Source organism: Pimephales promelas, chromosome 3, assembly GCF_988280905.1.
Source record: "Pimephales promelas chromosome 3, fPimPro1.hap1.1, whole genome shotgun sequence".
Classification (NCBI taxonomy): Eukaryota; Metazoa; Chordata; class Actinopteri; order Cypriniformes; family Leuciscidae; genus Pimephales; species Pimephales promelas.
Window position 1 is genome coordinate 16132380 of NC_142771.1, and position 26323 is coordinate 16158702.

General features: G+C 37.6%; 4 protein-coding genes across 6 annotated transcripts; 3 read left to right on the top strand and 1 right to left on the bottom strand.

Moving 5' to 3' along the window:
- The first annotated feature begins 1326 nt into the window (after nt 1-1326).
- On the top strand, nt 1327-1539 carry LOC148981992 (mitochondrial ribosome and complex I assembly factor AltMIEF1-like). Its single transcript, XM_089128345.1, has one exon. It carries the CDS (start codon nt 1327-1329, stop codon nt 1537-1539), a length of 213 nt encoding a protein of 70 aa, XP_088984471.1.
- A 2177-nt stretch (nt 1540-3716) lies between these two features.
- On the top strand, nt 3717-7515 carry mief1 (mitochondrial elongation factor 1). The gene is made up of 4 exons (XM_039650855.2): nt 3717-3863; nt 4575-4755; nt 5428-5690; nt 6552-7515. Exons 1-4 carry the CDS (start codon nt 3717-3719, stop codon nt 7368-7370), a joined length of 1410 nt encoding a protein of 469 aa, XP_039506789.1. The 3' UTR covers nt 7371-7515.
- A 3189-nt stretch (nt 7516-10704) lies between these two features.
- On the bottom strand, nt 10705-17130 carry napsa (napsin A aspartic peptidase). Its single transcript, XM_039650859.2, has 9 exons — nt 16941-17130; nt 15781-15967; nt 15565-15688; nt 15367-15485; nt 14351-14550; nt 13686-13808; nt 13354-13498; nt 11964-12062; nt 10705-11440 (listed from the first exon to the last, which is right to left on the bottom strand). Exons 1-9 carry the CDS (start codon nt 17006-17008, stop codon nt 11279-11281), a joined length of 1227 nt encoding a protein of 408 aa, XP_039506793.2. The 5' UTR covers nt 17009-17130; the 3' UTR covers nt 10705-11278.
- chadla (chondroadherin like a) lies at nt 11331-26236 on the top strand. 3 transcript variants are annotated; one of them, XM_039650858.2, is made up of 11 exons: nt 11331-11461; nt 12782-12847; nt 19754-19938; nt 20573-20767; nt 20874-21029; nt 21168-21313; nt 21436-21674; nt 24181-24443; nt 24605-25297; nt 25458-25624; nt 25701-26236. In XM_039650858.2, the coding sequence occupies exons 3-11, from the start codon at nt 19780-19782 to the stop codon at nt 26062-26064; spliced, it is 2382 nt and encodes a 793-aa protein (XP_039506792.2). In that variant the 5' UTR covers nt 11331-11461; nt 12782-12847; nt 19754-19779; the 3' UTR covers nt 26065-26236. The 3 variants fall into 3 exon arrangements, with proteins under 3 accessions (XP_039506792.2, XP_088984472.1, XP_039506790.2); XM_089128346.1 differs by lacking the exon at nt 12782-12847 and having other exon boundaries at nt 11336-11461; nt 25701-26235; XM_039650856.2 differs by lacking the exons at nt 11331-11461; nt 12782-12847 and adding an exon at nt 17189-18231 and having other exon boundaries at nt 25701-26235.
- The last annotated feature ends 87 nt before the right edge of the window (nt 26237-26323 follow it).

The window sequence follows — 26323 nt, forward strand, 5'->3', positions numbered from 1 at the left end:
ACATATTTTCACAGTTAAAGAAGGTCACTGGAGATAAGGCTAGCTAACGGTAGCATGCAAAATAACTGCAGCTGTGCTTGCAAACGTCTCATTTTCATACACATTCTCCAGAACTGCTTGCCATAGAGCGTGTTAATACTATTCAAAAGGTTATTTATATTTTTTCCTAATAATATACCTAAATATGTGTGGAACAGGCTTCATTGCACTGGAAATTGTAGTATTTATAAATGCGATGGTTTAGTCAGCTTACTCGGGTATCAATCAAAGCATTTATAAATCCGGCATGTATTTTAAAAATCCTCAACATTAATTATGATAACTAGTGCTCAGACACTGCACAGTTCATTACAGGGTCATATAACTAACAGAAAACGCACGTGACAGCATTGGTCTGCTACTCTGCTTTTATTTGTTTTGAATGAATGAATGAAAGAAAGAGCGCTTAATTGTTGTGATTTGAATGCGGTTTGGTTGTGTCAGCTGTTTATTGAAGAAATATTTGCATTATGACCGCAGTTACCACAGTACTTGTGTGTTCAAGGTCCTGTTGTCATCCATTCAAAAGGTGGTTTTAAAGTCACCATGAAATTGAATTGAAATTTTTTTATGGAACATTGTAGTTATTATGACTTACTTATCCGTGCACATCATTATTTTATTAAATTCATGTGCCCTTATTTTTTAATCAAAATCACTTTCACTACCTTTTGCAGCAACATCTTAAATTCTCTGATGATGTGTTTACTGGTGTAAGGGGAAAACTGTCATGATGACATCATCACAGCAATAGCAAATGGTGCATTCAAGTAATCTCGTAAAGATCGTATTTACGAGTTGAACGCACATTAACACTTTTTCTTGAAAGCCCCTATTGTCAGGCTTTTCTATCGACAGCGAAGTAAGCTATTTGTCTTCACAGACCACGATGGTATTATAACATAACAATGTAATTTGTAGAGATAAAGTTTAATCAAAAACATAAAAAAGCAAAGCACACCGAATGCACATTTATTTGTTCTTCATTTTCTAGAACTTTTTGTGTAATTAAGAGAAAATACACTGCTATCTTACTCCGATGAAAGTGACTTGAACGAAGCTGCCATCATAAATACAAGCTTCCCAGCAGGATTTGAATGCACCAAAAGTTCAACCATCCAATTAAGCCCAGCTCTACAGGTTTTCCTGTTCGAGAAGTAAAGAAAGACTAATGCAACTTCCATTTAACACTGATTTTAACACTGCTTTTAATCCATTTAACACTGAAGTGTCCATCTTCCAGGTGCGTGTGAGACGTCGGTCTCTGCCCGCTCTGAACCCTCCCTGATGGGCGGCTGGTCCCGCAGTGCTGTCCTGCAGCTGTACCGAGCGCTGCTCCGTGCAGGTCAACACCTACAGTACACCGACCGCGACTACTACCGGCGCGCAGTGACCCGAGAGTTCCGCCGCTGTCAGACCCTCAGCGGCCCAGCAGAGAGGGAGGACGCGCTGAAGAGAGGACAGTTCTTCCTCAACAGCAGGCTGGGCGGCTTGGTGTAGAAGTGACCCATCAGCACCAGACAGTCTGACTGCTAGCTGGTAAGATGAGCATTTCTGCATTTGAAACATTGCAGGCAGCTTACAGTTCGGGAGGTGCGTGTATGTCTAAACCACGGTTGTTATCATTTACTAAAAGTGTTAAAAAAAACAATTCTGTTGATTGAAATAAAGCTTAAACAAAATATGAATATTGCCCTGGGAGTTGGCACCTAAATCAAATTAAATTGATGCACTAAACTTTCTCACTGGAAATAAATTAAAGCTCAAATACAAATAAATGAACATAAAAAGAAATATTTAAATCCACAAAATCACAACCTGTAGGTATGAATAATTATTGAGGTATATATTTTGTACCGGGAGTTCAAAATACGTAGTTTTATGTTGTGTATGTTTCCGGCTATCTCACGTTTTTTATTTTGATACATGTAAACCTATTGTAGGAGACTCCAAAGCCTTTACAATAGCATAATAGGGACAGTTTAACAAACTATAATAGTATAAAAATACTAAAATGCCAGTAAATAAAAATAGTTATTGCTTTCATTGTTTTTAACACATCTAAACTTTTGTTTAAACAAATACCGTTAACAGTGCTTTAAGATTTTCAGGAGTGTAATATTCATGTTAGAAATACTACAGAAATTAAATGTAAAATAACACTGGATAGTCTTCACTGTATAACTTAAATATCAATCCTTATTAAAGCTACAAAAGTGATTGTCAGGAGCGTTAAGTGATTTCTTTGTCTTTTTGTTGTTTGATTAACATTAAGGACACAGGAATATTTGGCTGCCTCATGCACTGATATACTGTATAGATACAGTCGGCAACGCGTCATAGTTGGGGGGCGTGGTCGGCATGGGGGAAAGCAGCGCGACCATCCTATGTATGTGAATGACAAAAATGTCATATTGCGAGTCATTTATGCCTGCCGACCGGCAACGGTACATTGCAAAATTAACTGTAATAGGTTATGATTGCCCTTATTTAATTAAAAACTGGGTCAATGACCCAACCAAATGGCCGGAGGTGTCGTTTCCAGACTATTGTTATCTGGTTGAATCTCTAGACATCGCGGAAGCTGCAACACAAGCCTATTACTCAATCAACTTGCGTATAAGTTACTATAAGTCCATAAAACCATGTCACTTACCAATTGTACGTATGCTTCACTCCAAACTATTAATCCTTTTGTAAAACGGTGATCAGTAGTAGTAGCTACGAAGTTGCAGAGGGACTTTGCTGACAGTTATCCGAATTCTCACAGACTGCAGTCTGATAACCTTCAGCTAATAACGCTAATGTGACTGAGACATCCCTTATGAAAAACAACTAAAGGAATCTTGTAGTATTTTAGGACAAAATATTATAGTAACGTGAATACTATATGAATACTATAGTATTTTGGGACATAGCCTAGAAGTATAGAGGTATTAAAGAACATCACAGAAGTATTATACACTACTATAGAATACTAATAGCCATAGGATTACTATAGTTCTTTTTCGTAAGGGATGTAAAGTCAGACAAATCTGGCCCACTGCCTAATACGAGTTAAACATCTACTACTATATCACACGGACCTCTACTCACACAGTAATCTAATAAGATATGATTAATTTTGCCATTTTGTCCTCCTATCCGGTTCTGTATGTATGTAAGAAAGGCTGTAGAACTTCAATTTATAATTTGTTAGTTTATTGGTGGTACAGAAAACGACACAGCAACTCTTCGGCATGATTGTCCCATGTATTTCAATGAGCGCCAAGGCAATGTTTTCCCCCACGGGCTAAATTCACACCACGTGACGGGGCGTTCCCGGGGGCGTTCCCAGACCAACCGACTGTATCTATATTGATGTGCTCCCAGTTTTCTAGCTTTTCTTAATATATTTTACATTTCATGATTACGAATCCGCCCCTATTGTCTTTCACACTGACCCCGGGCCATCAGGCATTCTTTATTGTTGAGCCCCACCATTTCTCTGTCTAAACTTTTGACCAATAACAACACAAGCTATTGGTTGACATGATGTCATGTGACATTGTGATTCATGTGATGTCATCACTAGGTAAACTGCATATAAGCTCAGCAACTTTTAGTTGATGAAAAAATCAATTTCTTGTCTCTTCTTTTCCTGTTCTCTTGCTCCATCTCAGGGAGGGAAAAGATCGATGGCAGGAGTGAACGGGGATCGGAAGGGGAAGAAAGACGACAATGGGCTTGGCACAGCGATCGACTTTGTGCTCTCTAATGCAAAGCTGGTGCTGGGAGTCGGGGGAGCAGCCATGCTCGGGATCGCCACACTGGCGGTCAAAAGAGTGAGTAGAGGAACATGATGTGATGCTGCACTTCTGTCCTAAGGAATCACATTCCCTGTAATCTCCCCCTGATGTAATGGTACTATATAAACTGTACTTTATCTTCCAGTCTTTCTGAAAGAGCTTTTATTAAACACTAAGCAAGCAGCAAAAAGAGGGAAGAGCAGATAATGTTTATTAACCCTGTCCTTGGTCATTTCATTTGGTCTTAAACACTTTGAGCATCACATTTCAGTGTCTTATTGTTTTATGAATCTCTCGCAATGTAATTCAGCTTTGCAAAGAGTTTGTTATTGAAGGACCCTACCTGTGTTTGAACCTACCTGAAAATAACATGCGGTGCATTTACAAGTTTACAAATCTTGATTTTGAGCCGATTCTCACTTGAACTATAGAACTTTGCCATCTGTGTGAAAACACGTATTCCCAGTGGCGCAATGAGATAAGCAACAGACACCTGACCCAGAGATTGTGGGTTTGAGTCCAGTGTGGGGTAACTTTAATAAAATTGCATATATAACGTTGTGTAATTGGAACCAATAGCTGCGAGCCAAAACTAAACAAACCGTTATGTGAGTGGCATGCTGTTTAAAACAACAGAATTGAATGTGTAGCAAATGTTTAACCATATGAATTTGTGCAGTGTTCAAAGGTTGCCAAAAATGGCCATAAGGGGCCATTTGGTTTATAATTGAATTTGGTTTGTCTCAGATGTATGATCGAGCTCTCAGTGCTCCATCCAGTCCCACTAAAGCCGACCCGTCAGGACGGAGAAGCTGGGAGGAGCCGAGCTGGATGGGGTCGTCACAACGGACACTGAACCGTGACATGAAACAGAACGTCAGCCGCTCTCTACAGACGCTCCCTACCTCCTCCAGCTCCTTCAAGCCAGGTAATGTATCTCTGGTGCCTTGCAGACACACCATTCTGTGCTTTTGAATGCTTAGGCCATGAGACAACATGTGCTTATCAATTCCCTTTTTTCATATCTATTTTCATAGATTTGAGGAAAGGTCATATTTGTTTTTTGATTTTCATTATCAATTTGAATTAATTTAATTTGTTTATTTACTAAGCCTGGGCCACCATGGACATGGTTTATCCTTTGTTTGTCCTATCCTAAACTGTATGCTTATTGTTTACCAGGCTTGTACATAACGGAGTGTCTTCTCTACTTGCTCAGTGGGTATTTTAACCCTTCCTTAACCAACACACTGTAGGATTCTGTAGCCTGGGCATTAGGGTTGTGATTTAATCATTTTGAGTAGTTGATGAGTTGTCTGAAGAAATTATCAAAGTAAGCATTGGAAATATTCAGAATCTACCTTCAATCTTCAGATTATTCAGAATCTCTTCCTCTCTCATTGTTGAATGACTAGTTCATCGTCCTGTGCTATCTCTCCTCCCTCGTAGTCCAAGCCCAGTATCAATCGGTGTCTGGAAAACTAAAGATTGTGTTGTTTTAGGCTGTGTGTTGTGATAAAGTAGAATCACTCTACCACGTGTTGACCTTTTGAATGTTTAAATATGATCAGTGGCGTTGTGTTTTCTTCTGCTTTTTTAGATTCTTTACATCGTGTTATGGGCCGCGGTGGTGGCGGCTCTGGTAAGGCTGAACTCCAGAGAGCACGGATCCGTCTCTCACTGCAGGAACACCTCTGGGCCTTCTTTAATGAGCGAGTAGCGATCCCCTCAGAAGAGCAGGCCGTAGCTCGTCGTGCCGCGTTGGATATCTGTGCGGAGCTTCGATTCTTCCTCCACGCCAAACTGCCTGATATGCCCCTACGAGAAATGTACCTAAGCGGCAGTCTGTATGACGACCTCCAGGTGAGTGTTATAAGGGGCTTTCGCACCAGAGGAACCTTTTCATAGTTCCTAGAACTAATGGCAGAAGTACCGCCTTTTGGGCTAGTTCACACTGCAGGAACTGGGAACAATTTTAGTTTATTCTAGGAATGCCTTTTGGGGGAATTAAATTAGATCTTACATCAGAATAGGGTTAAAATAGGAACTACCAGTGACGTTAAGTGTACGCTGATTGGCCGAATGTACGTGAAAAACCAGCACCCACCATTTAAAAAAAAGCTGTTTTAGCCTATATATTTACTCCAAAAACTAACTCTACGAACACGGAAAATTAAATAGACCTTTCAACCTTTACACTAAGGAGAAAATCCAACGAAACTTTGGTGGGGACCAAGCGAAACATGATTATGTATTTAAACATGATCATGTAAGCGTGGCTTACATCACTTCAGGGTTCCTACTGGTGCAACCAGGAAAAGGGCCTTACATTTAGATCTCGAGGAACCGCCCTGGTGGCTAGTTCCTATAACTACGCAGTGCAAAAGACCCTATAATTCTGTTCCATAATGATAAGCAGGAATATAGGGAAAACATGGCCTTCAATATACTCTACCATTCAAAAGTTTGGGGTTGGTAAGGCTTTTTTAATGTTTTTTTTACAGACAAAAATTAATATACTAAAAATTTGAATATACTTTAAAATGTATTTTATTCCTGTGATGGAAAGCTGAATTTTTAGCATTATTACTTCAGTCTTCGGTGTCACGTGATCCTTCAGAAATTATTTGAACAAAATGATTGCTCAAGATGCTCAGGAAACATTTAATATCAATGTTTTTTTTTGTTTTTTTTTTTGTAAAAATATATATTATTAATTATTAGGTGGTGACTGCTGATCACGCCCAGCTGATGGTACCCATGATCCTTGAGAAGAATCTATGGTCCTCCATTCCTGGTGAGGACACCATCATGAACGTTCCTGGCTTCTGGCTGGTTCGTCGGGAAAACCTTGAGTACTTCCCACGTGGAAGCAGTTACTGGGACCGTTGTATTGTGGGTGGTTACCTTTCCCCAAAGAGTGTTCTCGAAGTTTTCGAGAAGCTCGTCGCTGGATCCATCAACTGGCCCGCCATCGGTAGCGTTTTAGATTACGTCATTCGACCCGTGGTCCCATCGGAAACGCTTACGTTAGAAGTGCAATATGAAACGGACCGCTGTCTTTACGTGGACTTCCTCCCGTTGCTCGTTATGGAGGACGGCGTCTCACTGATCGCCAAACCACATCGTTTGGCTGCCGAACGGCACGAGAACCTGTGGAGGCAAAGTTTTCGCGTGGCGGAAACATCAAAGTTACGTGCCCTTGATCAGGAAGATGGCGGGTGCCGTTGCGCATGTCTTAAAGTTGTTAAAGCCGTGTGTAAACTGAATCCAGCGCTAGCACGATTAAACGCAAGCCAGCTCACTAATGCAATCCTTCTCCTGAGCGAACAGGAGGGCGATTGGACTCAAGAAGCACTCGCCGACCGTTTCATGCAGGTGCTTCGTGCACTAGTGGGACACCTAGAGGCTGGGAGGCTACCCTGCATCCTAAATCTCAAAGTCAATCTGTTCTGTGAGCTAACGCCACAGGAAATAGACGAACTGGGATACACGCTCTACTGCGCGTTGTCCGACCCAGAAAGCCTTTTGAGAACTGTTTAACAACTCCTCCACACATACACTACCACTGTTTGTTTGAGTTGATACACAAACCAAAATAATGGCTATGTTTTCATTTGTGTTCTGAGTAGTTGGTAACCTCAATTGTTTTTTAATTATACCATCATCATTTATTTTCAGGTACAACAAACTCATCTGTTAGTCATATTTTATATATGGCCTATCACAAATCATTTAGGTGTTTTTGTCTTTCCTGATTCACAGTGAATTGGTGTGAAGATTATATCGTCTATATGTGATATTCTTATAAATTCAGGCACAGTCATCTCATATGTGTCCGTTAATGCACAAAATGCATTGAGATTTCATGGAGGTAATTTGGCATGTTACAGTGATGCATCAATTTTTTTATGTTCCCCAGTTGTTGTTTTTTTATGTGGAACATAGTTCAGTATTTCCTTGATTTGTTCATAAACACAACAAAAGATGATTTCTGTCCATTATTCAAAATCAATTGCAAAACAATATTTTTTCTGGTTAGTTTGTGCCAATAAAATATGTAGATTACCTGTACGACAAGCAGTGCTACTGGAGAAATGTTATGTATGGCGTTTTATTTGTTGGTGATGTAGCATACATTGCTTTTTTTCACACTCTTTCAAGGGTCGCTTATAGAAATCTGATGCTATAGAAATAATTGAAACGGGTTATTACACACTGCTGAAACCAGAAGTGAATCAAAAGATATATTTAAACTCCTTTAAAATGGCTAAACAAAGAGTAGATGTGATTTTTTTATTGTATTGAAGCTGCCCATACAGACCTCCTTATTTCTGTAGAATCATTTAAAAAGTTTAGGAAAACAGAAATTGAAGGATGTTACCCCTCTTGTCTATATTGTATGAGGATGTATGGGTTAAAAAGAGTGTTTGAATGAACCGAAGGACATTGTGTGCAAAAGATATACAAGATGATAATAAAACAGACTTCATAGAGACATTTTCGTATTTTTGTATTGATTGTACAGATGTAACCAAAACTATTTATGTAATATTTTAAGATCATACTTTGTGCTTGGAGAGACATCTGATGGAACAAAATATAAAATAGGCTATGTCTCTGCTATGAAATGCCAAAACTCAATAGATCATGTGTATTGAAGCATTTATTTTTGCTTGCATAAAAACCGGAACACCTGTGTCAACCTGTGTGATGTAGACACTTACCTAGCGAATGATATGAAAGCAGCACCGAACCCAAAGTAGATCTGCTTGTGGAGTTCAGCTTGGCCTAGTACTTTGCATGTGATGCGTCTTAATTTCCTGGTGATTATTATTTTTACCAAACAGCACTTTGTATCATTTGTTCTGTAAGAGTTGTGCCTCTGGTCTCTGTACTGCAATAGAGAGCAAAGGATGGCAAGAAAATTAAATAAAATGGAGAGAAACTGTATTACAGTGTTATTGTGAATTATTTGTGACTCGGTACATTTATGACTCTAACAGCTGATATATAACATAGTGCAAAAGTATGTTGTTGTTTTTTTTTGGAAAGATATTAATACTTTAATGCAGTAAGGTTACATTAAATTGTTCAAAAGTAACAGTTAAGACATTTATAATATTACAATAGATTTTTACTTCAAATAAATGCTGTTATTTTGAGGGACAATGCATCAAAATTTCTACAAATATTAAGCAGCAAATCATCATAAGAATGATTTCTGAAGGATCATGTGACACTGAAGACTGGAGCAATGATGCTGAAAATTCAGCTTTGACATCACAGGAAGAAATTATATTTTAAAATATTGTAAAATTGAAAATGTTATATAAAATTCTATTTTACTATAAAACTGTTTTAACGGCATGTTTTATTTAAAAAAATGAGAAAAAGAGTTATTTCAAAAACATTTAAAAATAGAAAAAGTAGTTCACTTTTCAAAAAACTTATGCTGATTATTTACTCACCCCCATGTCATCCAAGAAGTTCATGTCATTCTTTCTTCAGTCGAAAAGAAATTAAGGTTATTTTAAGAAAACATTCCAGCATTTTTTTTCCATATAATGCACTTTACTGGTAACCAAACGGTCAAGGTCCAAAAGACAGTGCAAACTGCTCAAAGGGCTTTAAACGACACCAGACGACGAATAAGGGACTTATCAAGTGAAACGATCGCTCATTTAATAAATAAATAACAAAGTTTAAGTTTCATAAGCTCAAATGCTCGCCTTGCTGTGTGCTGCTATGAACCTGCGTGACTCTCCTGTTTGAACCGTTTGAACTCGTTCATCAAAATGAACGAATCTTTTTTCCGAGTCAATCCGTTCGTTGAATGAACCAAATTACTCGGGAAAAAGATTCGTTCATTTTGAGTCACAAACATGCGTCACAGAACAGAGCACGACGACCATTTGTGCTTATAAAACTTAAACTTGGTTATTTATTTATTAAATGAGGGATCGTTTCGCTTGATAAGACCCTTATTCATCGCCTGGAATCGTTTAAAGCCCTTTGAACAGTTTGTAGCTTGTACTGAAAGTGTCGTTTGGACCTTGATTCGTTTGGTTCCCACTGAAGTGCATTATATGGAGAAAAATCCTGGAATGTTTTCATCAAAAACCTTAATTTCTTTTCGACTGAAGACAGAATGTCGACATGGACATCTTGGATGACATGGGGGTGAGTAAATTATCAGCAAAAGTTTTTTTCAAAATTGAACTAAACCTTTAACAGTAAGTTAGTGTATTTGCATTGTTCACATACAGTTTATATGACTTCGAAATTAGATCTGTTGAAGGGAAATTAAATTAACTAAAGTGGTATGACCGAAGTTCAGCCAAAGGTAAATATTATAATCAACATTTGTTGCAGTTCTGTTCATGTTAGATGCAATTGAAATGGTGGCACAGCTGTCTAATGTTGTCATATAAATCATGTGATAGACATTTTGCAACATCTGTGGAAACACTAAAGATGACCGATACCATAAACAGTTTGAGGGTTTAATAATCGCTGTATGCAGAACCCATTTCTTTTTCTGTAGGGTTTGAGGTGTAGTCAGTGAAATCAGAAATTCCTGCTTACAAATTGGATTACACAGTATATAAAGGAACTTCTAGAAATAAAGATCTGGAAAACACCTTTGCTTGTACTGATTTTGCCCACATTGGATTCAACAAATCTCTAAATACTAAAACCCCCATCAGTCTAGTAGTTTCATTTTCAGACAACTCTTTTTTTTTTTGAGAATGGCCTCTTTATGACATTTCCCTGTGTATTCACGAGACATTAAATTTCTAAAAGTTTTCAATGTAAATAAACTGTTGATAGGCATTGAAATACAATGCTTGAGCTTGAACCCAAACCAAACATGTGACTACAAACAAAACTTTATTTAGCTCCAGGTTTGGAAGAACTTTTGCTACAATTTCTTGTTCAATGATTAGACAGTCATTAACAAACCAAGCAGTCTTGGTCAGCTTTAACAGAAAGTTCACTTCAGTTTGGTAAACCGAGTAAAAATACACCAGTGTTGTTAACATTATCAAAATGATACACACGCATGCAGAAGTCAACTGACAAAAGAAAACTCAAATACAAAAGTTACAAAACTAGAAATCAACCAGCCATGTAATCAGTCTTCATTAAATGTACGATTAACAGCTAACATATCAAATAAAAATGCATAGTTTAACTCAATATATTGAAACTTAGTGCAAAATAAAAACACAAGGCAGCGTTCGAGGGCAAGTACAGAGAAACCCTAGCTAAACAAGTTTTAATCTTGAAAATGTATCCTGGCACTTCAGGCATTTGTTTGATTTGCTTATGTCAATGTTGCATATTTTAACTTGCAATAAATTTACCAACTTCGAACAAAAGTGGTTTTTGTATAGCTAATGGTCCATTAGATCCAGTTCAATAGCATAATGTCATTCACACTCTGTTCACTTGGCAGGAGCAAAGCCAACGCGGTCCGCTTCCCTGTCAAACACAGTGTAGTAGCGGCCAATGAACACATCTCCCAGAATCCACAGCGGCCCGGCGGGAGGCGGGATATCCATAGCCATAAAGCCAGACAGACAAACACTCGCACCCATATGAGTCACCTGAGAAGAGATAGAAATAAGGTAAAATGAATTCAAAACAGTTGGGTTCTGGAAGTAAAAACTCAAAACTAAAACAAATCCATTTTCAGATTGATTTTTGAAGAAAAACCTTTTGAACGAAAAGATGAGCTACGAGGTTGTTGTTAATCAATGGTATTAGCTTCTGCTGAAGCCATCAGCCCACTTTATTCCAGTTTATTTTTAAATAAATATATTTTATTTTTAACAGAGAAATTCCAGTAGTGAAAAACTGCACAACACGATGCTATACAAATAATTACACAGCCAAAAAAAGCAACACGCTGCAAAAGATCTCTTTTATCTCTTATCTCTGCCCACTCTAATGAAGCACTGCAAATGATGTAATCGAGTCAGTCTCTCTATGCTCTCAAAATACTTAAATGTGTGTGTGTGTTCCGTGACAGATTATGAGGTTCTAGATTTGAACATGGTACAGAGTTACCATACAATGTGCCTTTCCAACCTCTGTACACTAAAAGGAAAACCCTAGCCGTTTCTGTACCTTCAGAACATAGTCCTCTCCAGTTAAGTTGAGCATCTTCCCTCCCAGGCTGAAGGAAACAACAGGAAGTGATGGAATCTTCTTACAGTCAATCCAGTACTACAAAGGAAACACGTGGAAATAATTACATTACGACTTCCCCACTTTACGCTAAAATAATTAAAAATATTACGCTGTAAATGTAAAAAAAAAAGTTTATAAATTTATTTAACAAAAAAAGCTTGAATTGTTCTGCTTCCAACCGCTAGTGTATTTTGATCACACTGCACAACAATGTTTTTCTTTTTAAAAAAAAAGTGAATGAAAAATGAAATTTATGATTAAAACAAGACTAAATATCTGCCAATGGGCTGTGAAAAAAACAACTTAATTAAAAAGGCAAGTTTGGCTAACTCATTGGGAGATGTACATTCTTGTTCAATGCAAAAAAAAAAAACACTTAATGGGATAGTTCACACAAATATTGTGTCTTCATTTATACAGATTTGGAACAACTTGAGGGCGAGTAAATTTCAAGAAACCAATTTGAAATGATTCAAGCTTTGTGACATGGTGCATTATCCTGCTGGAAGTAGCCATCATAGATGGGTACATGGTGGCCATAAAGGGATGGACATGGTCAGAAACAATGCTGAGGTAGGCCGTGGCATTTAAACAATGCCCAATTGGCACTAAGGAGCCTAAAGTGTGTCAAGAAAACATCCCCCACACCATTACACCACCACCACCAGCCTGCACAGTGGTACAAGGCATGATGGATCCATGTTCTAATTCTGTTTACGCCAAATTCTGACTCTACCATCTGAATGTCTCAACAGAAATCGAGACTCATCAGACCAGGCAACATTTTTCCAGTCTTCAACTGCACAAAAAAGCACTTAAAGGTATAGTTCACACAAAAATTGTGTCATAAAATTTATACAGATTTGGAACAACTTGAGGGCGAGTAAATTTCTTTGTTCTGTTGAAAACAAAGGAAGATATTTTGAAGAATGTGAGAAACTGAAGGGTTCTGGGTATTTGTTTTCCTATGGAAGTCAATGGTGCCCCAAAGTGTCCTGGTTATTACCTTTCTTTAAAATAACTTCCTTTGTGTTCAGCAAACCAGAGAAATGTATACAGGTTTGGAACAACTTGAGGGTAAGTCAATTAATTTTAGGTGAACTACCCCTTTTAGTTTGTTAACATTTTCAAGAGTTCTTTTTACACTTACATCAAGTAAATGCATCTCAATTCAAAGATTTTTAGATATTTATATTGGAAAACAGGACCATGTTTTGCAATGCACTTTAATGCAATTTAAGACTTCAACTCTGATTCAAGCCCTTTATTAGCAAATTAATTAAAACCAGCAGAAACCCTGTATTTTTGTTATTTTAGTTCTCCTCACCTCTCCCATAAGCAGTGGTATGGCTCCGATAGCTTTCTGCAGGGCCCGCACCTCTTGAACCGGCCCTGTGATCAATGATGTTCCCGTGTCAACAATTGCCTGGCATCCACTTTTGCACAGAGTAAGAGTGCCACCTACCTGAACCCTGTAGGAAAATGACCAATATATGCAACAAGTTATTATTACAAATAGATTTTGTCTCAGTTTTCAACAGTCATAGAAACTGAACCCCAAATCAATCAAGTCTCTGTCTAAAACGAGGGCTAATCCTTGAGCAGAATCCTTGAAAAGCCACAGTCTTGGCTTTTGAAACAGTAATGGTGATCACATACTCATCCATCTTTATCTGCCAGTAGGCTTTTCGCGTAACATTGACGTAATGCAGATCACCGTCGAAATACTGGTTGTCAAAACCTCCTAGCATCAGCTCACCTCCAACCTCACCTGCAGGGTCCCTGCACACAACATTTATTAAGAAAATTTAGCGTGTTCATTTAGCCAACTTTTAGGTTATTCACACCTTATAAGAGACATATAGTTGCCAAAATGTAGGCAAAACCTGACGCACATACACACGTTTGTCACAAATCATTCAGTTGGAAAAAAATAGGCTTTTTATACAGACAGAACAATCAACTATTGTGTGATAAATTAGCCATAACATGCACGTGCGTTTTGGAAAGCAAGGAGGGGGTGGCACTGCTATGCAAGCAGTAATGAGTCATGCGTTACCGTTTAACTCAAGAATAAATACAATTCTTTCATGCTTAAGGTCAAACTATCAGTCTACATTTGTATTCACATTCTTCAACATTATAAAACTGAAATGCAGAAGAAAATAGAGGAACCTCGAAACAAGGTCATTTCCCAGTTCCTTCCAAAACTCTCCCATGTCAATATTAAATGTCCACCGATTGGCTAAAAGAATCTAAAAAAAAATAAGTAAAATGAAACTTGAAATGGAGTAACAGGAGCCAAAAGCAGAATCAAGCCTTACCGGTTGATATAGAAAGAGAAGATATTCCGGGGTAGGATTTTGGCAGCCATGGCTGTGTCAAACACCGGCGTAATCCCATCTACAGAAATGGCGGGGTATGCCATGCCCAGGACGCCATCAAAACGTGCCACCACAAACACAATCCCAGGCTGTTTAACCGCCTCGGCAAACTGCTGGCCTGGCACCTTCAGCCCTGCCAACTACAAGACAGAAGCGAATGAGAGGCCGTCATGTTGAGTTGATGCATCAATTAGTGTTGTTATCTTTAACTATTAAAAATTGATTTCGTTATTTGGAATCAAGCTGAAATAAAAAACAAATTCTACACTGGTGGTAAAAACTGTTCTAAAATGTAATTTATTCTTGTGATGCAAAAGTTGAATTTTTCAGCATCATTACTCTCCAGTCTTCAGTGTCACATTATCCTTCTGTAATCATTCTAATATGATGATTTGATGATCAAGAAACGTTTCATTAAAATACACAATATAACTGTTTTACTGTATTTTTGATCAAATACATTCGGTGTAGACTCGGTGAGCAAAGACACTTCTTTAAGAAAATAAAACAAAATAAAAAATAATAATATAGTATTATATAATAATAATAATAATAATAAAATAAAATATTTATTTTTAAACTTTTGACCAACAGTGTAAATTTTAGATGAAAAAAAAAATCAACTTGAATGAAAAATAAAAGAGCTTTAAGTGCTAAAATTGCTAAATCAAAAAATAAAATAAAAATCAAAATATGAATGACAAAAACATTCAAATAAAAACTGAAAATATAAAAATAAAGCCAAGTTAATAAATATATAACCAATACTAAAATAAGACTAGCATCAGCAACTAAAATGTTATTGCTTCGTTTCTAAACAAGTTCAAAAGAACTTAAATTTCTAACACAAAGCTTTCAGATTTCTGTGAAGACCTGTAATATAGTATGGTATATAGTGGGTCAGTTTTATGACGATTTTACAGCTTTCATGACAGGTTACGGTAGTCTTTACTCACAGTGACAGTATCCTGACTGATGAAGCCAGAAAGACTCCCTCTGCCATACCGGATCGCGAACTCTGTGCCATTCTGAACATACGTGCTTGACTTCTTAGAGTTGTAGCGATGGTGCAACCCTGATAGACAGCAAGAGTAAAAGCACAAAGTTACTAAAGAAAACAAAAATCAAATACAATCATTCAAAACATCACTCACAGCATGCTATGTCCAGGAAGGAGCAATGGATAGATGGAACCCAGAGGTTGGATGATCCAGTGTCAAACAGCACAGTGAAGTCCTGAGGAGGGGTACCAATGCTGATCACTCCAAAATACTGGGACTGAAGAGGGAGAAAGGACAACCAGACTAATTATATTCTATGCACAAGAACCAAAATCATAAAACTAGGGATGGAATACAAAGTTCTCTTACATCCATGAAGTTGGTGAGTTTCTCTACAGGTGGTGGTAGTGTTGTTGTCGGTGTTGCTGTGGTTCTAGTGGGGATTGGAAAGTTGACTTTGGAGGTTTTCTCTCTGGCCAAGGACTTGATCTCCTCAATAGTCTTCCCATTGTCTGCCAACATGCGGCGCACAGTGCGTGTCTTGTGCAGAGGAATTCTAGAGACACAGCAGTGATAAAGCAATAAAGCACCTGAGTGTGTGCACCTGCTTCAAGTCTTTATTGCATCTATAAAACAGTCACAATATGATTTTCCAAAGAGAGTGTTTCTAGTGCTTGTACATGCAACCTAATGAAAACCTTTCCAGAAGGTTATTTATATAACTTATTTTATAGAGAACCAGAGCATTCCCTGCTGGTTATTTTTAGATTTTGTTTATGCTGAAATGTGCCATTTTTCATAAACCTAATATTTTACAGTTAGAGTTTAGTAAACCTGGATTACATCAGTACAATAAAATGTATACAATGGAAACATAAATGAGGCTAACAATTCCTAAAATCGCGCGTTCTGCAGTTTTTTAAGCACAAGTTGCCGTATGAACCGAATGGACAAAATACCTGCCAACAGGAGGTTTATTTAATTGTGTGTCGAGTTGTGTGGAGGTTATGTAGGTTATGTTCAGGTTCAGACAGGTGTCTGGCAATACTTTCATGCCCTGAAAGTTATCTTTTCGGAATGAAACCGATAGTTGAGGTTATCCGCTTACTCACACTTAAACGTACCTAACCCAGGTAATGCTAGGCCTATATAACCTGCTATAATACCCAGTTCACACAGTTACTGTTTTACTAACTTTTTAGCCATACTCGGTGATGTGAGTTCAACTTCCTGGTCGAAAGCACAAGTTGCTATATTTATGCTATAAATAGCTTTTACACAAAATGTCCTGACTGTTTATTGCAGTCAGACTAAACTGAAGAAATATAATGCTTCGGATATGTTCATTGAAGATTCAACTTTATTACAATAGCCTACAGATAAAATATGCGCACAGTCACAATGTGACTGTTTACGTTTTTTGTATCAAACTCTTTCGTGAATAGTTAGCCTACATATAGGTGTATAGCCTAAATATGTACAGGACGCGCATACATCGATAAAAATATATAAATTATGAATTAGCCTACCTGATTATTGCTTGGCTGTCCTCAATTAACAGCCAAATTAAAAACGCGAAAAGGTGAAAGCGATTCATTCTCTGATCTTTAAAATAAACGAATAGTTTAACTTCAGATCTGAAACAAATTCAATAGTGATGTACGCTTTCCACCGCCGTCCCTAGTGCGCAACTATCCGCAAGTTGCCTGCCTTTCGTAGAACTTCGTGCAAGTTCGGGGAGTCCGTTCTCCTTAAGCCTGATTGGCTAGCAGCATTCATGTAACTCTACCATTGGGTAAAAGAAAAGTCAATCAAGTTCTTCAATTTCACACACCCGCGACCACTTCCTCAACTGACTGCCTGCTGAGTGCTGAAATGTGGTGTAACTGGTTTACAATGATATATTTTAAACTTGCTTAGTTCGAATTTCGAAAGCATATAGGCTTCATATGCTTTTAGACAAATATTTCATCTTGGTTTCCAATCGAAGTAAGATAATGTAGGCTAAATCTTGACACTCTTTCGAAATTACTGCAATAACCAAAAGAGGAAGTGAAGTAGCCTAACCAACAAACCCTAAACCAGAGAGATTTTGTTCCCCTATTAATTGTACAAATGATCTCTAATGACGCTACTACAAACAAACTCTTTTTCTTTCTTTTTTCTTTTAAAGACTTGACTTTTAAGGGCCCTGTTGGTAGATGACAGAACTAGCCTACACCATTTTACAGGCAACAACAACAATAGTAACAGGGCTAATCCATTATGATGGAACTTTTACTTTCTTTTTTATAGAGAGTTTTTAAAAGTGATGGGTGCACATGCCGTAATACAGCTAATTGGTCAACAATTTTACTGTAAAAAATATATTTTAGAGTAGCTATATTTTGGAATTTGCGGTCAACTAAAATAATTATGAAGACATAATAAGTAGGCTATGCTTATATTATTTAGTCAGTCGTCCAATAGATGATCATTCATTACGTTTTGACACTGACGTCTGCGTTTCTCCGACGCGCCCCCTCTTCTCTCCTCCCTCGCGCTCATCCTACTGACTGAACCCAACGCTTTCTATTTATCGATCTATCACAGTGGGCCATTGCAATGTATAGATGCAGGTTTTGCGTCGTGTTTAGTTGTAAGTTGAAAAGCCTGTAATGGAATTTAACACAAGAAATTTTTTTACTCATCACTGTCAAGTTCAGAAGGGCTTGAGTTTGAAGTTGAACAGCTACTGATCCCATAACTTTTACCATCTTGTAGCTACATAACTCGAAAGGATTTAGGAAAAATCACTAAGCAAGTGTTTTATTATCAGAGGTGAGCTTTTTTTCTTCCTCATTTATCTTTACATCTTTGAAATAATAATTTACAAATTAATATCAGTCCAATTAAAATGATCTAATATGTTGTTCAAACATTCTACAATTTAAAAATAAGTATAAACAGAAGATACTTAATTTATATAAAGATGAATGTGAAAATTGATAAAATTATAACAACGTTATTTTTTGTTGTTAGATTTGTCATTATTGCATCATTGTTGTTTTTTCTTGTTTAGTGTTGTGTAAGCAGAATTAGTATTAATAATAATAAATAAATAAAATAAAAATAAACAAAGAGAAAAAATGTGCCATAAAGGAAAGTAGATTAGGTCTATATCTGGTTTGGGATATTTTCTATTTTTTTTTTTCATATCGGTGAGGCCATCTCATTTGTATTTTTTTTTTTATTGTAAGAATGGGGTAACATTAGGGGTTTATCCGATTTTTTTCTTCATCCTACTTCTATTCTTCTTGTCATAGAATGTACTTTTGTTGTGTTCGTGTTGCATTGCATGAAAAGAGAATACAAAATTAAATTAAATGAAAATGTTTTCCTGAGGAGGTTTGCATTCGGTATGAATTTCCATATGTATAAGATTGAAAAAAAAAATGGAAATGAGTAAAACAGTTTTTTGTCTTTCTCCATCTCCATTCATTCACTAAAGGTTGGAGCCACTGCGAAATGTGGTACCACTGTGTTAATTTGAACAGGGCAGAATGGGATCAGAGGTCAAAATGCAAGAATTTATGTTGTTTAAAACATTTTTTTGGTTGAAATAAGAAGAAAACCTGGATAATAATTGAAAGGACTGTAATACTGTTTGTTCTCGTATGTTTACTGCGTTGATCAGGCTACCATTTAAATGTTTGGGGCCAGGAATACTTTACAAAGATGCATTGTGGCAGGACAGATTTTTTTTAATTGTTTAAAAATATATATTTCAAATAAATGCTGTTTTTTTTTAACTTTCTATTCATCAAAGTGTCCTGAAAAAAGGATTGCAGTTTCCATAAAAAATATTAAGCATCACAACTGTTAAACATTGATAATAAGAAGAAATGTTTCTTGAGCAAATATTAGAATGATTTCTGAAGGATCATTTGACTGAAGACTGGACACATTTATTATATAATACAAGAAGAGGGGTTGTAAACCCACCCCCTTCAAAATAATAATCTTTTACAATATCTCAGTTTTTACATCTGTATTTCTATCAAATAAATGCAGCCTTGGCAAGCATATGTCTTGCAATCAAAAGCATTGATTAACCTTTACTAACCGCAAACTTTTGAATGGTAGTGTATTTTTTCATTTTTATAATTTATTACTTTGGAAATGTCATGCTACGTATAAATAAATGGACAGGCAACATTTTTTTACATGTGAAAGAATAGACCTACTGCACCTGTATAGAAAATGTAAAAAATAACAGCAACATTTAACATGGTACCATCTTGCCAGTGTGTATTTACTCTTTCCATTATGTTCAAATGCAAATAATAATTTTCCATTGCAGCCCTTCAGTTGGAGAAGGCCACTGCCATGATGCTGACAGTCGCATGTCTGCTTCTGTTTCTGATGAGCTCTGTGCCTGCGGGTCAGACTGTGAAGTGTCCAGCCATCTGCGTCTGTGACAACACAAAGCTCACTGTGACGTGCGTAGGGAAGAACCTCTCACACGTTCCACCTACTATAAACGAGGTCAGTGCGACTTTCCACATTCATTGAAGAAACCACATGAAAACCATCATTCTTGTGTATGTAAACCATCTTTATTTCATTAAATGATCCCTTAGAAGTTTGCTTTTGCAGAAGTTTGCATAGTCTCCACCATCAAACAAGCAGACGATGCATGACACTATATAATACATGCACACTTATCATTCAAATAAAGGAACGATGGAATTCATTCTTTTTATATCTTGCCACCTTGAACTTCCTTTCTAAGGGTAAAAGTTGGTATTTGTGGTTAATAACTATTCCAATGCCTTTTAAAATAACTTGACTTAACATAATAGTTTAATATGAAAAAAACGGTGGAGTATCCCCAGTAGTGTATTGAACTGGGCTAAGCTAAGTGCTAACAAAGTGTCTTGCGTGCCAGGTATGTATCAACTAGTCTTAGTTTAGGGAATAACATAGTTTAATATGAAAAAAAAATGGTGGAGTATCCCTTTAAAATGGCCGACTCCCTGATCAGTGCCCTGACTGCTGAATAGGGAGCTGCTTCAGACACACTCTAAACATATCCGTGACACATAAGATCTGTTTGCAACTTTATGAGCATGGGGATCAACATCTTCATATGCAGTATTTGTAATTGTCTTTATCTCAGATCACAGTGAAATTGGACCTGAAGAGGAATAATTTTAGGGAACTGGCTAAAAGTGCTTTCAAACACACCCCCTACTTGACCCAGTTGAACCTGCAGGGATGCAGTATCCATTCTGTACGAGAGGGGGCGTTCAGGGGACTTTCTCGTTTGGTGCAGCTTGACCTCACTAACAACAACATTGACATCCTCTACCAGGTTTGTGCTAGGTTTCTTTCTTTGAGATATGATGAATGGCGCTAGAATCTTTCTAAACCTGACTATTTGTGTGTTTTTTTGTTATTCTCTCTACCCCCTTGTGTAGGAAACATTTGATGGTTTAGCATCATTGAAGCAGTTGTATTTAGACCGGAACCGCATTGAAGAGATCCACCCTGGGGCCTTTGCTGCGTTAAACTCTTTAAACCTGCTCTCCCTCACTCATAACCAGCTGGTCTACCTCCCCAACATGGCATTCCAGGTACACTAGTGTAAAAAATCTTACCAGTCCATCTGAATATATACTGGTTTGGATGGTTGGTTTGAAAGGTTATTGTTATTTCCTTCTGTAGACCATTTTCAATCATTTGAATAATTCCCAAATATCTGTCTCTTCTAGGGAATGTTAAATATCCAGTTGTTGCGTTTGAGTTATAACTCCCTAAATAATCTTGCGACAGAAGCCTTTGCTGGTCTTCTTGCACTTACGCATTTAAACCTGGACCATAATGAACTCCAGTACTTTCCTTCCAAAACCATGACCAGGTAACACCCTCAACCACTGAATTTTATTTTGTTTTGCCACAGAAATTGGCTAACAATATGAAATACTGTTGATGATATTAGATGTACTCTGGTATACTCACTGTTCTCTCTTTTTGTCTCAGATTAGTGGAGTTGACTCATCTAGATCTGAGTTTTAACCCCATGACATATCTGGTGGAGGAGAGCGTGTCAATGCCAAAACTCACACATCTGTCTTTGAACCACATGGCCCTGCATGACCTGTCTGAGTCAGCTCTGTCTCTGTCTCCCTTTATCTCTCAAGTGGACCTGAGCTACAACCAGCTCCCTTACATACAGGCCCTCACAGGGCCCTCGCAGCTCACCAGCCTTAACCTCACTGGTAACCATCAATGCAGCTTTGTCAATCTTCTCTCAGTATTTACTTTGTTACCACACAAACCACTTCAGTCAATATAATTATTTACTCAACAAACATTTTTGTTATCTTGTCTGTCTGTCTATCTATCTAGAAATGTAATTATATGCACTTTTATAATATTATAAATGTAATTTATTGACAATAATAATAATAAAAACATTTTTTTATCATTTAATATTCAAAATTTATTTATATTTAAACTTTATATATATATATATGTGTGTGTGTGTGTGTGTGTGTGTATAACGTATATATATATACAGTGCCCTCCACAATTATTGGCACCCCTGTTTAAGATGTGGTTGAGGACTTTTAAAAATTCTCCATTTTTTTTAAACAACATAGAATCCAAATGCAAAAAAAGAGAAAAATCCAACCTTTTATTTAAGTACATTACTTTGGTGGTAAAAAAAAATGTAAAAATTTAGAAAAATAAAAACTTCAAATCCTGTGTCCCACAATTATTGGCACCCCTAACAATTCCGCTGAAAAATGTAATTGATTTAAAAAAAAAAAAAATTTTCTGTAGTTGCTAATGTTGGTCAGGATATCTAGGAACTTTTAATTAGTAATTCATGACTTCCTATTTCCCTGGGGTATAAATATGACATGACACAGAGGCCTAATTCTCTTACCCATTTGTCAACATGGCAAAGACAAGAGAACACACCATTCAAGTAAGGCAGATGTGTGATGACCTTTATAAGTCAGGCAATGGCTACAAGAAAATAGCCACTCACCTTATATTGCCCGTATCTAAAGTTAGAGGAATCATTAAGAAGTTTAAAACAACAGGAACAGTGACAAACAAGGCTGAAAGAGGTCCCAAGTTTATCTTGCCACAACGCACTGTGAGGAGGATGCTAAGAAAAGTAAAAAAAAGTCCTAAGCTCACTGTCACAGAATTGCATCAAATAGTGGCATCTTGGGGTCACAAAATCTCCAAAACAACCATCAGACGCTCTCTACATGCCAACAAGATGTTTGGGAGGCATGCTAGGAAAAAGCCTTTTCTCACTAACACTGACAAACGTAAACGTCTGGAGTTTGCCAAGCGGCACTGGGACTTCATCTGAGATCGTGTGCTTTGATCGGATGAGACTAAGATTGAGCTTTTTGGCAACAAACACTCTAAGTGGATCTGGTGTAAAACAAAAGATGTGTATGCCGAAAAGTACCTCATGCCCACCGTGAAGTATGGTGGAGGATCTGTGATGCTGTGGGCCTGTTTCTCTTCCAAAGGCCCTGGGAACCTTGTTAGGGTGCATGGCATTATGAACGCTTTGAACTACCAGGACATTTTAAATAAAAACCTGATGGCCTCTGCCAGAAAGCTGAAGATGGGTCGTCATTGGGTCTTTCAGCAGGATAATGATCCAAAACGTGTGGCAAAATCTACACAAAAATGGTTCAGTCACAAACTCAAGGTCCTCCCATGGCCATCTCAGTCCCCAGACCTCAATCCAATCGAAAACCTGTGGGGTGAGCTAAAGAGGAGAGTGCACAAGAGAGGGCCCAGGATACTGGATGATCTAGAAAGATTTTGCAAAGAAGAATGGTCAAAGATCCCTCTCTCTGTGTTCTTCAATCTTGTGAAATGTTATAGGAGGAGATTAAGTGCTGTCTTGTTGGCAAAAGGGGGTTGTACAAAGTATTAACATCAGGGGTGCCAATAATTGTGGGACACATGATTTGAAGTTTTTATTTTTTTAAATTTTAAATTTTTTTTTTTACCACCAAAGTAATGTACTTAAATAAAAGGTTGGATTTTTCTCTTTTTTTGCATTTGGATTCTATGTTGTTTAAAAAAAGGGAGAATTTTTAAAAGTCCTCGACCACATCTTAAACAGGGGTGCCAATAATTGTGGAGGGCACTGTATATATATATATATACACACACATACGAATATTAATAGAATAATCATATTAAAAGTAATAATACAATAACTAAATCATTGTTTATATTATTCCTAAATTATTTCCTGAAATATAAGGTGAACATTGGTTCTTTAGAAATGCCACTGAATTAAATATAATAATAATAGTAGTAATAATAATAATAATTATTATTAATTATTTAGTTTAGCTGCATTTCTGAAGAACCACTGCTAAACCATTTCCTTCTCAAACTTTAGGAAACCATTTTGAAAAGCATTTTTTTATTCAAGTTATATTTGGCAATGTTCATACAGCAACAAAATACAGTTTTCAGTTCTGTATTTGAATCCTTAATATGGTTACCTTTAATATAGCCCCATATACTGCATAAACTCTAACCTTTTAATATTCATATTCAAATGGGCTCAACTGGTGTGTTTTTTTTTTAAAGTCTCAAAAAACACTGCTTTGGCTTATGTTATTGATTAATTTAAATATCTCATAATTCATAGATTTCAAAATCAGAATGCAAAGTGATCTCTCTCTCTCTCTCTCTCTCTCTCTCTCTCTCTCAATCACTGTCCTTCAGGGAACCCCATCAGATGTACATGTTTACTACAAGGGCTGAAGACATGGGCGCTGAGCTCAGGAATTAAGCTCTACGGGGCCTGTGCTTGGCCGCCACACCTCTCAGATGAACCTCTAGAAAATGTTCAAGAACAAGATCTCCGCTGCAGACCACAGCATGAGTTGAAGCTGGATGTGACTGAAGAAGATGGAGTGCGGGAGAAGACCGTGCCAACAGCCAAGCCAAAGAAAAAGATCAAATGCCCAATAAACTGCCAGTGTGAGGTGAGAAAGGTTTGGAGAAGGGTGGAGGGAATCTTAGTTATTTATTAGTAATTTACTAGATTTTTTTTTTATTCTGATCCGTTAGCATAAAAATAAACCTAATCTAATCTACATGGCTCCATCTCACCCCATTTTCTGTTCTGCTTACTCTCTCTATCAAGGCTGCAGCTCAGCACGCTACATGTGAGCACCGTGGTCACACTAAAGTGCCCACTGGTTTCGCTAGCAACACTCTTCTGCTTGACATGCGTGGCAACCATTTTCATTATCTACCAAGCAAGAGTTTCCCCGGCATCCCCAGGGTGGTGTCCCTTCATCTGGACGGCTGTAAGATCCATGAGATTGAAGGTGGAGCTTTCCGGGGCATGAAGGGGTTAATGTACCTCTACCTGTCCGACAACCAGCTCTCCTCCCTGGATGCAAAAGCCTTTGAAGGTGCCCATGAGATCATGTACCTTCACCTAGAAGGCAATAAGCTCACTCAGTTTCCTTCTTCAGCTGCACTAGCTCACATTCCCAAACTCCTGGAGCTGCATCTGGAGAGAAACCTCATAGCTAAACTAGAGCCTTCAGGGCTCCTTTCCACAGTTCCTCAGCTGACAGGCCTCTACCTCAACAATAACACCATCACAACCATAGTGCCAAAAGCTCTGGATCCAGCACCCAAGCTGTACCTCCTTCATCTAGGAGCCAATGTTCTAACGGAAGTGCCGAGTGATGCCCTAGGCCACGCCCCTCTTTTAACTGAGATCCGCCTCTCAGGGAATCCGATTCGCTGGATCGGGCCAAAAGTATTCCGGGCGGTGGCTGAAAGTCTAAAGCACCTGTACATTGATAACATGGGTATTCAAAAGGTAGAGGAGATGTTGTGCTGTTTTAAATCACAAACTACACACGATTTTTTTTATTGCATGCATTATTGAATGATAAAGAATCAACAGTTAATCCTTTCTTTTACTAATCTCTGTAATGGACAATGTTCTCTCTCTTTCTTCTTTTGATTTGTGGCTGTAGATGAGCGTGAGGTCTCTGGCAGGGTTTGGTCCTGGTCTGCTGTCTTTGTCTCTGGAAGGGAATCAGTTAGAGGAGTTGCCTGACCTTTCACCTCTCACTGGCCTTCAAAACCTCACCCTCAACAAAAATCCGCTAATGTGTGACTGCAAATTGCTACCATTTTATAGGTGAGATGCACACCAATGAAAATTCATATATCTATCTATCTATCAATCCATTTCTGACTGTCTCTCTTCAATTCAGGTGGTTGGAAAATGTGAGTCTGAAGGTTGAGGCTGTGTGTGGTTACCCACCTGAGCTGCGAGGCCAGTCCGTGCAAGAGGCAGTCATCTTTAAGAACTGCTCTAAAGAAAATAATCATTCCTTCAATGAGACCTCCATCCCTACCACAGCTCCTAAACCCAACAAACCCAAACCCATGCAGACCAAAGTAAAGGCCAGACCCATATCATCTGAACCTAATCCTAAACCAACAAAGACCAAATTTACAGCGGCACCTAAGAAAAAGGAGTCTAATGAACTCAAGCCAGTGCAAGCCCTGAAAACATCCAGGCCAAACAAGAAAAAAAGAGGAAGGCAACCAAGGATTAAATTATCAAGGAAATAAGCAATTGGGTTTTTTTTTTATTTAAAATAGCAGCAGTTAATTACTGTTTGGTTGTATTGCTGTTGATTTGGTTCAAAGTAAAGCTAAAGATCACCACTGTATTCTGTGTTTACATCCACTTACCATTATTGTGCAATTTGATTTAGGACAGAACTAAATAAATTTGTTTAATAATGCGAACCATTCCAGCAAAGGCGGTTTAGGCATAGTTTTACTCATAAATATTTGAATTTGAAGAATTTAAAAACAATTGTTTAAA

Bases quoted from the DNA above. Each gene is read 5' to 3' on its own strand.
- mief1 (XM_039650855.2), top strand. From the start codon at position 3,717: ATGGCAGGAGTGAACGGGGATCGGAAGGGGAAGAAAGACGACAATGGG. The intron at 4,756-5,427 runs GTAATGTATCTC...CTGCTTTTTTAG, and splicing joins CTCCAGCTCCTTCAAGCCAG to ATTCTTTACATCGTGTTATG. The intron at 5,691-6,551 runs GTGAGTGTTATA...ATTAATTATTAG, and splicing joins GTCTGTATGACGACCTCCAG to GTGGTGACTGCTGATCACGC.
- LOC148981992 (XM_089128345.1), top strand. From the start codon at position 1,327: ATGGGCGGCTGGTCCCGCAGTGCTGTCCTGCAGCTGTACCGAGCGCTG.
- napsa (XM_039650859.2), bottom strand. From the start codon at position 17,008: ATGAATCGCTTTCACCTTTTCGCGTTTTTAATTTGGCTGTTAATTGAG. The intron at 15,968-16,940 runs GTAGGCTAATTC...CTGTGTCTCTAG, and splicing joins GACAGCCAAGCAATAATCAG to AATTCCTCTGCACAAGACAC. The intron at 12,063-13,353 runs GTGAGGAGAACT...TTTCCTTTGTAG, and splicing joins TACCACTGCTTATGGGAGAG to TACTGGATTGACTGTAAGAA.
- chadla (XM_039650858.2), top strand. From the start codon at position 19,780: ATGATGCTGACAGTCGCATGTCTGCTTCTGTTTCTGATGAGCTCTGTG. The intron at 21,314-21,435 runs GTAACACCCTCA...TTTTTGTCTCAG, and splicing joins CCTTCCAAAACCATGACCAG to ATTAGTGGAGTTGACTCATC. The intron at 25,625-25,700 runs GTGAGATGCACA...TCTTCAATTCAG, and splicing joins AAATTGCTACCATTTTATAG to GTGGTTGGAAAATGTGAGTC.